The following is a 12,008-nucleotide window of genomic DNA, read 5'->3' as shown; positions in this document are numbered from 1 at the left end:
CCCCCTTTCGCTTTCAAAAAACATGTTCTGTATGTGCTCAGGTAGCAGTTTATTTGATGCCTTTTGTAATTAATTCCCCACGCCTCTGAAAAATATGTTAATATGGTAAAATCAGAGAGTTTTTATGGAATATGAAGTGATTTATTATTCAGAATATGTCTAGCTTTAGCCAGGACTGACTTGCTTCTACTTGATTTATTCTGTAAATATGAGGTTTCCAACTGATTTTGTCATCTATTATTACACTAAGAAACTTATCAACGTATACCTTTTTGAAAGTCACACCCTCTATCTGAACTTGAATTTCAGCATTCTTGTAACCATCCATCCATCCCTTTTCTGTTCACCTTGTCCCTAATGGAGTCGGTAGGGTTCATTCTTGTAACAGTTTCCAAAAACCATTTTAATCTTGTCCAAATTTAGTGATAATTTATTATTATCAAACCATTTCTTTAATTTAATGATTTCTGAGACGACTATGGAAAATGTGAAAAAAGTTGTAAGTTTTCATCAGAGACTAGATGAAGCTACAAACCAATTGCTTCACACAATCAGGTATTGCATCATATAAAAGTTAATGAAGTTATGTGGTGCTATTTAAGTATTGCAAACTCTAAAACAAATTGACAAATTTTGCTTAGATGTTCATAAACTAAACAGCAAAGATGCATTTTAATATTATAAGTTTGACTGCACAGTGGCGCAGTTGGTAGAGTTGTTGCCTTGCAGCAAGAAGGTCCTGGGTTCGATTCCTAGCCCGGGGTCTTTCTGGGGTCCGGGGTCTATTATAAGTTACATGGAAATAAAGTATTTGTTGTAGACTTTTCTATGGTAAACAATATTCATAAACTGAAGTATTACTCTTATCAGGTGCATTTTTTCTGCCTACAACACCAAGAACAGCATTATTTTGTTAATCCACATACATAAAAAACATGATGTCATCAGAACATATTTTATTTTTCAACACAGAAATCAGTTGTACAAATGTTCAAACCTTTCCCTTCAGTTTGCAGGTTTGCTTGAGTAGAACTAGACTAATGCCTGAACATTAAATGTTAACCCTTTACAGTCCAAAATCCACACTACTTTCAAATTCTTAACTTTTTGCATTGACTCAATTTAAATAGATTACAAAATCAAGCATTTTTATTAAAAATTTCACACCGTACTCTATGAAATGAAATTCTGATGAAGCTTGTGTTATATAACTGCTTTATGTTCAAATTATTATTTAAAATTATGCTTTATGCTGAACATAAGTGGATTTCATTGTATTTACATAACAAGATATGCTAAAACAACTCTAGGTAAGCAATTTTATTAAATTTAAATTGTCATTCTGAATCTAAAATGTATTCATGTAGTCACAATCAAGACACAGTAGTATACTAACACCTTCCAAATGGAACAAAGAAGTTCAATGCCAAAACAATTAGAGAATGATGATATTCTTTAACATTTGAAAATAATTTCCTAGCACTAAATGACAGCTGCACACAACTTAAAATCAATAATAACCAGCTGGTTATTATATTGCAGCAATTTGTTAAAGAATAGGAATTTATAACTTATATTAGGCTTTGATTATTTCAAGCAATAATTTGGAGCTATGTCTCTTTATATCTAAAGAGACATAGCTCTTTAGATATAAAGAGACACACCAATTTATATCTAAAGAGACACACCAATAACAGATAACATCGTGGATTATCATCCATGATGTTATCTGTTATTGGTGTGATTTATTCGTTAGCTTTTAATTCATCTTCTGTAATGCTGCATGTTTCTTGAAAACATTGTACAATGAATTATGCAAAAATAATTTACTAAAAAAGGAAAAAACAAACAAACAAAAAAAACAGTTAATGCAAGTCAGCATTCAGAACATGGTATCTACTGGTAATTTGCTTCTGAATTGGTGGCTAATGATTAACTCAGCATTTCCATTGTCAAAGCAAGGACGTGGCACAATTCTTTAGCCTGAAACAAACATCAAAAATAGGTTAGTCATAAATGAACAAATATTTTGACTATTGTCCAATCCTACTCTGTATTATTCTTTACAATTCATCATTAACAATTAGTTTCTCAACTAAAAAAATCAACATGATTTAGTGTTTTATCAGTCAGTTAGACAGTTTTTAAAACTAGCATAGTAAATTTATGCTCAATAGTTATAACTTTCTTCCTAAAATGTTGCTTTTACCCAGCATATCACACAAAGAAAATTATTATTATTATTATTATTATTATTATTATTATTATTATTATTATTATTATTATTATTATTATTATTATTATTATTATTATTATTATTATTATATAATTCAAACTACATGTGAATAATAATGTAAGAAGTGTAGTAACATATATTTATAATATATATTGCAAATGAAGAAAGCATTTAACAAAACTGCTGTGTGAATTTAATCATAACCTCACTGGTTAGCAGATCAAACTCACCAAAAGACTAAAGTCACAAAAGTTTAATGTAATACAAGTAAAGTACAAAATTATAAATATCTTTATATCTTTAAAAAAGCCATATTCAGAAGAAGATTTAAAATAGTTTTTACCTGCTGGAGATGAATCAGGATTTTGTGGGGTTTAGCAGCATTGCCATACTGAATCTCCACTCCTGGAACTTTGCCTGCTTTCTTTGGGCGGATTGTGCGCATGGCCTGGACTTGTGCAAGGGCAATCTGAAACACCAGGACCTGCAACAGATCAACCAAAGATGATCAGAGAGAACAGCAGAATTGAGTCAGAGGTTAATCTAAAAAGAATTGAAATGATAACATTGATGTGAGAAACAAGAGCACCAAGATGTGACATGAATTGCAATAATATATTTCTAAAACTTTTAATATTGTGTAAAAGTGCAATATTTCCTGTCAGTCAGTCTGAGAAAGGGAAACTCATTACATAAATATATAATGAGTCTATATAATGAGACTGCCCATACAGTTATTATTAACAACAAGGGGTGCTGTGGTGGCACAGGGTGAAAGCACAACCCACTTAGTCCTCAGTGAGGATGTTATTGAGGATCTCCACACTAGTCCTCAGGTTACTGGCTTAATGACCTTTGCTGCATGTCTTACCCCTCTACTGTCCAACCACTATCAAACAAAGCCTGCATGAGCCAATAAAACCCTTTAGAAGACAAACAAAAAATACATCAACAAGCGGTATGAGGCAAGATCAAAATATCAACAACAAAAGAAATGCCAAAAGTGCTTATTGTTGGAGATGAGGCAGTAATTTGTCAGTTTTGCAATGCCAAGAAAATGAGAGTGGTTTCCTTCCGCAATGACAAAGAGCCTGATATTACAGAGAAAAATGCTCTCTCAGCCACTGCAGGGTTTCCCCCAATGTATTCTAGGCCTGGCGTTCCGCCATGCTTTACTAGCCCCACCGCCAGGCTAAGCCGTTCTTGTTTATGTTTAAAAAAAAAAAAAAAAAAAAAAAGGTGTTTTAAAAGTTTTTATTTTTTTTTAAAGCCGGATTGAAAGCGTCTCTGTTGCTTTGAGTGTTTCACTGACAGAGCAGATTTATTCCTAAAGATATCTTTATAGACAATGGATTTATTGTTTATTCATTTAAAGCCGGACGAATCACACCACTGGCGCGCTGCACCAGCTGGAGGTCTTAAGCTACCTCAGAGCGGATCGCGCGCGCCTCCTTTCTCTCAAGCTGGACACAGGCTGACCTGTATATTTACATTAACTGACTGAACTCAATGACTCAATTCAATCTGCAGGGTTTTGTTAGACATAAACATTTTAATTTACTTTGAATAATTAATTGTGCATAGTGTACTCTTTAAGAACTAGGATCAATTTGATTGTGTTGGATTGTGTGAATCACTTCCTCATTGTGTAGTCAGGTTTTCCAGAGTCTTGCTAATGGCCTCGTTGTTTGACACAGGTGTGTTGAACTACATACTCATCTAAAAGTATCAGGTAAAGTTGCAGGACATCGGGCCTGGAGGCCTGGAGTTGCCCACCCTGGTCTCATGTGATGGTCTAATTTTCGGAGACGTTGAATTTGGTCTTCTTTTTTATATTCATAAGTTATAATTATTAACATTTCAAAACATAAAAGCTTGAAATATTTTGCACTTTGTGTAATGAATCTTTAGAAAATGACTGTTTCATTTTCTGAGATGTCTGGTAAGAAATATTGCAGAACTGAATTTTCTGCAATATCCAATTGTTTTTCTTTTTGTTTTGTTTTTTGTTTTGAACAATATTCTATTGTTTTTTTTAGCTGAAATTAAGTAATGAAATAATGATGTGCAATGAAGCACAATAAAATTGATTTCTCTACAGACTTTCAATAAGAGTGAAAAGATAAAATTTTTGCTTCCATCCAATTTTCAGTTTAGAATGTGGAATTATTACTTTTTGACAAGCTTTAGTTACACAATAATTGCACTGTAAATTTTACAGATTTGTTTTTATGCTGAACTAAACTCTAAATAGTTTCTGTTTTTCCAACAACAAAATGCTCATCTCTGACTTCCCTCTATTGTTTACATTTCTGTTACTGCTGATACTGTCGCATAGAAACAATGACATGATGTGTAGAGAAAAGAAAATAGTAATGCAAAGTGATTTAGATAAGTAACTGTAGTGTGACTACTGGATTTAAAACAGCAACGTGTTAGATTACTGGTTACTGAAAAAAGTGGTCTGAAGTCAGTTACTTAGTAACGAGTTACTGACATCACAGGTCACAGTCAGCCTTTTGTTTACACCATCGACATCACCGTCTGTAAGTTCTCATTTAATATTCAAGAGTAAATTTTATTTAATATCTTATTTGTTAAGAATGTGTTCTTTGTTATAACTTTTTTCTAGTGATAATAAACTTAGCTACATTATTTATGGGTTACAGTTAATTCCATGTTACACGAGTACTTGGGTGACCAAGCAGAAGTAAAGAAGCTGCATTCATTCTATTGGAGTTAGGCTTACTGCTAAATTGTGCTATTTGTGCTGCTTACGGAGAGAGCAGAAAAATTTGCATAGAAAAAAAACTAAAACAGATAACAATTAGCACCAACTGCAGTGAGAGCTTAAGTCATACATTTTTAAAAAAGAACAAATACCTGAGTTTTAGGATGAAGGAAACGAACTCCGTCCTTGTTCACACTGATTAAGCAGGGGGAAGGACAGCCCTGCTGGCTAACCTTCTTTACCAAGAAGGTATTACAGCCAAACAAAGGGAGGGTCCTCAGAGACTCTGAGATAGAAGATTTATGTAATTGGCATCATTATAGTACTAATAAAATTAACATCATGATCACACTTGCAGAGAAAAGAAAGGAAAAAGAGAAAGAAAGAAAAAGGTTTCAACCCACCAATAAACTGAATTTTGGCATTTTGAGGACTGAGGGACTGCATGGCAGCTAAATGATCATGGCAGAGCAACTGGATTTCTTCAGCTTTACTGGCAAGTCCGTCTTGTAAGGGCAAGTACCCCTTTAGCTCCGGCCTTAGAAAGAAAGAAATCAACAAATGCATATATTACACACACACAGGCAGACGCCCACAAACGCAGATACAAAATACGCACACACACACACACACACACACACACGCACACGCACACAATACGGTCAAAATTCTTAGCCTCCTCAAGAACTGATCTTTTTATTTAGTCAAAGCACAGATCCCTGTTGTGAAATCATGTGCTTTTATTTTGTAATGCTTACAGCTTGTAATCGACTATTCAAGGTAAAACCAAGGGCTTTTACTGCTAAGTTGACACTTTTAATGCATTTTAATGCAGTTTTGCATTAAAATGTCATTATTTACCAAATGACGTTTTATGACAAAAGTAATAAACATTTATGAAGACTCCTTCATGTTCATGACAGTGTCATGTGAATCTTATGTAAAACCCTTCAAATAAAGGGTTACCAAAATATTTAAATGAATTCACAGATTTTCTCTTCAGAGTATCTCACAACTATAGTATCTGTGTGTACTATAGTATCCAGAGTGAATGCTAACTTTTCTAAAATTTTCCTTAAATTGCAGTTCATCTAAATGCTGTTAGCAGCCAGGTTCTTTTGTTGTTATAAGCTAAAGTTAGTGTAACCTAGTTGTATTTCTATTTTGTTATAATTACACAAAATATTTTGTTATTCAGCCGTGTCATTAAATGAAACCAGCACAACAGTACCATATGATTTGTGGCTTGTGAAAGCATCACAAGGTTCACAATTTGTATTGTGTTATTCACCTGAAATAGCTAAAAACTGAATAGCCTTATGAGTTCACCACATGAACAGTTGTTGGACCGTAGTTCCTTTGCGAGTAAGCCAAGAAAACCCATATCAAGTTGAAAAATAAATTCACTGTTTTTAATCAAGTTTTATTTTTCTTTTACATCAAATTAGAAGCACATTTTGGTTTGATGTAAAGCTTTACTCAATACACTAAACTAAGTAGCAAGATACAGTTATTAATAGTGCCTAAAGACAATTGTTCCCCAAAATTTACACTCATATTTATTACGAGTTATAATTTATTTTACTTACAATGACAACTGGCTCTTCACACCCTGAGCTAAATGCTGCAGGGCTGCCAGTTCGGCAATCTGTTGAACTGATGAGGTTCCACCAGCAGGAATGTTTATCTTGCCATGAAGATATTCCTCTAGAAGCTAAAAACACAAAATCTTTGCAACTTGAGAATTGATCATTCTAAAACATTTGTCATTTTCAAAACATTGTCCTCTTACCTGCTGATAGTGGAAGTCCACAGAGAGCTCATTCCTGAAGGAAAGGGGTTTTTCCCAAAGGACTCTCCTGAATGACAAGGAGATGGAGCCATCATCCAGTAAGAAATCAAACAAGTAGTCCTCAGGATGTAGAGGGCGCACCATCCCATCTGAAGCAAAGGACCAAAGAAGTTTAATGGAGGGACAGAAAAACAAAGAGAGAAAACATTGACAAAAGGATAAAAGGAAGTGACTTGGAGGACAGTTGGGATCCCCCACCTCATTCCAATGCAACAAGAGAAAGTTAAACAGCTCTTAGAGGAAAAACATGCATTTGCTAGTGACGATTATGATATCAGGACCATACTGTCTCTTCAACTGGAAATATGACTACATGATGTAACTCATGTCATAAAGACATACATCTCATTTTGTAGGCCACTCCACAAAGAAACAGAGGAATATTTGGAGGACTTGTTAAATAGGGGCTGGATTCCAAATTATTCAGTCACTTTAGGGGTGAAGTATGACAACTGGAGTTGTCATTCTCCAGTCTGTGTGCAAAAAAAGATGGTCTGAAGCTGTCTTACAAGTATTGAGAGATATGGATTTACCTTTCAAAATAAATCCATATCAAGATATGCTGAACAATCTGAAAGAAACCAAGTGAAGGGGGACAGCTCCAGCATGGGATCAAGTATCACCGTGGGAAAGCTAATAGGCATACTGATGGCCTCTCATGTACGCCTATCGATATGGAGAACATAACTGACTGTACACAGGATGTGCCTTCCTGAGGTGATGCACAGCATAACATAGTCAGTCACTGTAAAATCCCAGTAGAATGAGCTATGGCTTTCCGAGTTGTAGAGCGGCAGGAGGAGCGCTGTGTGCTGCGCACAGACACCAAACGCAGGGCTGTAACGCAGAACCTGGACGATGGGGTGGGGGGGCGGGGAGGTCTAAAATCCTATTTATAATTTTCCAGACAATACTTGAACACACACAAACACGCACAAATTACTAACATGCTTTTGCACTGTTGTAACCATTAAACAATCTCCCCTTCAGTTCAAGTATAAGTGGAGATACACTGTTGATGCTACTACTATAAAATAACTTGCAATTAAGTATTGGCAAAAATCAATGTTATTTTCACAGGTGGTGGAGCGTTGTTGTTAGCAGATGCTGACTGTAACTAAAAAAGTTACTTTTAATGTAATCAGAACTGTGACTATAATAATAATAATAATAATAATAATAATAATAATAATAATAATAATAATAATAATAATAATAATAATAATAATAATAATAATAATAATAATAATAATAATAATAATAATAATAATAATAATAATAATAATAATAATAATAATAATGGCGGAAGTGGGTTGCGGTTTAAGAGAAAAATTCAAATGATTGACTTAATCTAACTAAGTTACTCTTTTAAAGTAACTATGCCATCACTGGTCCAAACAGGCTGACCAGATCACCTCTAATTAACATCCTCATCAAATGCTTGTTATTTTACACACACATTTTCCTGAGCTCCAGTTCCTAAACTTCAGTCTCTAATGGCTGAAACATGAGTGCTTTAAGATGTGCATACATTCTAGTGTCTTTAAATGAACTTATTCATAACATCCAAATCCGTAGTATCTTGTACCACATTCTTTCCAAAAGAGCTTTAATATCAAACATTGAATATATAAGAATACTACTATGCTGACATACTGTACTCAATATTAACAATTTCCTAAATTACAATCTTTAAAGATGTCAGCACTTAAATCTTGGTTTGCATAAACAAAATAATGTGCAAACCTTAACCTAAAAAATTAAACTGAGCAGTTTTTTTCCCCAGTTAGTTTGCATTGAATCACAAACTTCTGTAAGTGTGGGGAAAACTAATCTGTTCCACAGTTTAACCTGGAGGCATCCCTTCAAGCTAATACACAGGGCAAACTTGACCAACCTCTACCACCCACCGGTCAGACACTGAGAAGGGCAAATTAACTCACAAGCGTGAAATACCAAGAGCAGCATGAAAAAAACTTTTTAACGTTAAAAAATTTATAAATTACATTATGACTCTTTCTCTAACATTCACACAGCTTAACTAAATTTTGGGGGACATCTTTGAGTATTTGGTTGACCACTAACTTAACCAACTTTGACAAAGTGGAAGAGGGGAAAAATTAGGTGCAGGAGGGGGGGACAGGTGTAAGGGGGGTTTGTGCTGACCCCCACAAAATGCCACAAAATTTCCAATGTTACCCATATCAGAAACTGTCACTGATCGTACCCACTTGATGTTCAGCCTTCTGTGCAGAAGAAAGAATTAAGATATTTGTATTTCATTATCTGCAAGGCTCCAAATATTTTACTCTATGTGTAATGAATCTACCTGTCCAGGGTGAACCCCGCCTCTTGCCCGGGACGCAGCTGGAGATAGGCACCAGCAACCCTCCCGACCCCATTAGGGAAGAAGGGTGTAAAGAAAATGGCTGGATGGATGGATGTAATGAATCTACTTATGAGTTTTATTTTCTGAAATGAGTGTCAAAAAATATTTAACTTTTAACAATATTAAAATGTTCTGATCTGTACTTGTGGAGGGCAACACAGCAAGAAATGTATACATTTACACCTTGCCCACTGTAGTGGCAAAGGTATCAAACACTGTCCTCATATTCATTTGAGTAAGTGAATGAAAAGTAATGAGTACCATTTTGAAATCATTTACAGAACATTACTCTTTTAGAAGGTCAAACAGGGAAAACAGTTAGACCAAGAAACAATAGTACTGCATGAGGAAAACACTACACTATACTAAGAAGTTTAACAGCTGACAAATAGATCAGTAACAGTTACAGTATGGACCTTGTCAAACCAGTTGAATACTCAGTGTCTTTAGTCCATAGTTTACCACTAGTAAAGGATGTCACTGTGCTTGTATCTACTGTTTGTACAGTCAAGTACAGTCAACAGTTACCTTGAAATCTTGTGGCGATGAGGGAAAACTCCTTGACCTCTGTAAACTCTACGATTTCCATGTTTTCACACAACTCTGTCACAACATCTACTGTCACCTAGATAAAGATATAAAATGGCATAAGTATAGATATATCTATATAGATATATCTATATCTATATATATATGTGTATATATATATATATATATATATATATATAGATATAGATATACATTTTGCTTTTAAAGACCAATCATACACTGAAGCTGCGAATCTTGACAGGAAACTCTACTCCTCCTGGCAACTGGATAGGAATGCGTTGAGACGTTTTGCCAGTCTAAGAGACAAGATAAATACAATCTTAATAGTAGCTTCAAATGGTAAAACTGAGAAACCAACAAAAAGAAGCATTTTTTTTTGTAGACAGAAAATCTACTTGTCTAAATGTGTAACTTACTAGAATGGCCTCCATCTCAACATGTGAGGGAACGTTTCGTCGACCACCAAAATTGATCGAACGCTGGAGGTTATCCAGACACACAAATGCCATCTCTGATGTAAGTACAAGTAAAAAACATGAAAAAGCACACAAAAAATTCAAGATACACTTAAAAAGTTAACTTTTGTCTTCTCTACCTTGGTATGGGTGCTCGTTATCCTGACAGATCTCTTGCAGGTGCTGCATGACAAAGGGATGGAGAATTGCAGAGCAAGGGAAGAAGCCAATAATGAAGCTAAGCAGCCGCCAGCCAAAGGTACAGCTTGATCTGTAGAGGTGGCACCATGAATTAGTGTGTGCAAAGAGGGTGATAACATATAATAGTATATTTGTTTAACAATGAGAGCAGTGGATTTCTATAATGTGCTTGAATTTTCCTTTCACCCTTCGTCAGATTTCTTGTTTGTTGTAAAAAAGAATAACTTTTTGTATTATGCATTTATTTTCCAAACTTTGCTGTGGGTAGATGCAGCAGTATGCCTTGTAGGCTCTGAGCGAACCACACAAGTACCTGAATGGCTGCAGAGCTGGGTGTCAGTATATAAAGATTCTTCAATAACTCTTTGAAGAATCTAAATTAGGGCTGCACAGTGGTGCAGTTGGTAGAGCTGTTGCCTTGCAGCAAAAGGGCCTGGGTTCGATTCCTAGCCCGGGGTCTTTCTGCATGGAGTTTGCATGTTCTCCCTGTGCATGGTGGGTTCTCTCCGGGTTCTCTGGCTTCCTCCCACAGTCCAAAAACATGACTGTCAGGTTAATTGGTCTCTCTAAATTCTCCCTAGGTGTGAGTGTGTGTGTGTGAATGGTTGTGTGTCCTGTATGTCTCTGTGTTGCCCTGTGACAGACTGGTGACCTGTCCAGGGTGACCCCGCCTCTCACCCGGAACGTAGCTGGAGAGGAACCCGCAACCCTCCTGACCCCATTAGGGACAAAGGTGAACAGAAAATGGATGGATGGATGCATGAATCTAAATTAATGATTTACAACATTTAATTTTCCTCAGGAATTAATAAAGTATTTTTGAATTTGAATTGAATTAAAATATATTTTTTCATAAGATAGGGTAAAAAGCTTGTGGAAGTAAAAACCTGAGTGCTGTCCCGGTGGGGTTGCCCTGACCCTGCATTTGTGTTTGAGTTTTTTTTTTCTTTTTGTGGTTTTGGGAACTAAGGGTCTGATGGAACACCCCCATCATTTCCCTGTTGTCTGACCATGACATTTGCTGTGCTCTTGTTGAGCTTTGAGCTTGGACTGTGGGAGGGTTCACAATAAAATTCAATCTCGAATGAGTGTGAAATACTCACCTGGTGGGGTTGTTGGTTGTTTGCTTGATGACCTGGCAGTAGATTTCATCTCTAAGAATTTCCTTTTCTTTCCCTAACTAAACAAACAAGGGAAATTGATTTTAAAGTAATACAAAAGTAACATTTGTCAACATCAATGTCAAACTTTAAAAATATTCCCTAACCAGCAGGATATGAGTGAGGCAATCTGCTTGAGTAGTGTTCTTCTGTGTTGTAGTCTCCCCCATAAACTGCATCAGGGCTGTAAATAAAGATAACCATGTAACTTTCTTTAGGATCCAAAACGGTAACATATGTTTCAATAAAAAAGGATTTGTAAACTCACTTATAAAGCACTCAACAGCCAAATCATTGATTTCAGAATCATTGAACAGAATGAGTGACTCCTGGATGGGGACCTTAATAAAAATAAAATAAAGTTAGATCTTAATTTTAAAACTTTAAACATAACTCATTACTTTCCACTCAACTATGAAAGAAACATTTAAAAAT

At 35.3% G+C, this 12,008-nt stretch overlaps 1 protein-coding gene across 1 annotated transcript in view; it reads right to left on the bottom strand.

Moving 5' to 3' along the window:
* Positions 1-941: 941 nt before the first annotated feature.
* myo15b (myosin XVB) overlaps positions 942-12,008 on the bottom strand; it is a 38,003-nt gene continuing 26,936 nt past the window's right edge. Inside the window, exons 31-43 of the mRNA XM_044101974.1 lie at positions 11,842-11,914; positions 11,681-11,757; positions 11,517-11,593; positions 10,353-10,483; positions 10,174-10,268; positions 9,976-10,053; positions 9,737-9,833; positions 6,760-6,908; positions 6,557-6,681; positions 5,372-5,505; positions 5,120-5,253; positions 2,580-2,720; positions 942-1,983 (exon numbers count right to left, since the gene is read on the bottom strand). Coding sequence (XP_043957909.1) covers positions 1,933-1,983; positions 2,580-2,720; positions 5,120-5,253; positions 5,372-5,505; positions 6,557-6,681; positions 6,760-6,908; positions 9,737-9,833; positions 9,976-10,053; positions 10,174-10,268; positions 10,353-10,483; positions 11,517-11,593; positions 11,681-11,757; positions 11,842-11,914 — 1,362 coding nt within the window. The 3' untranslated portion in view covers positions 942-1,932. The remainder of the gene's footprint in view (positions 1,984-2,579; positions 2,721-5,119; positions 5,254-5,371; positions 5,506-6,556; positions 6,682-6,759; positions 6,909-9,736; positions 9,834-9,975; positions 10,054-10,173; positions 10,269-10,352; positions 10,484-11,516; positions 11,594-11,680; positions 11,758-11,841; positions 11,915-12,008) is intronic.

This window comes from Gambusia affinis, linkage group LG20, assembly GCF_019740435.1.
Source record: "Gambusia affinis linkage group LG20, SWU_Gaff_1.0, whole genome shotgun sequence".
NCBI classification, from domain to species: domain Eukaryota; kingdom Metazoa; phylum Chordata; class Actinopteri; order Cyprinodontiformes; family Poeciliidae; genus Gambusia; species Gambusia affinis.
Note: the sequence above shows the minus strand (reverse complement) of the source record. Positions and strands in the feature narration are given on the sequence as shown.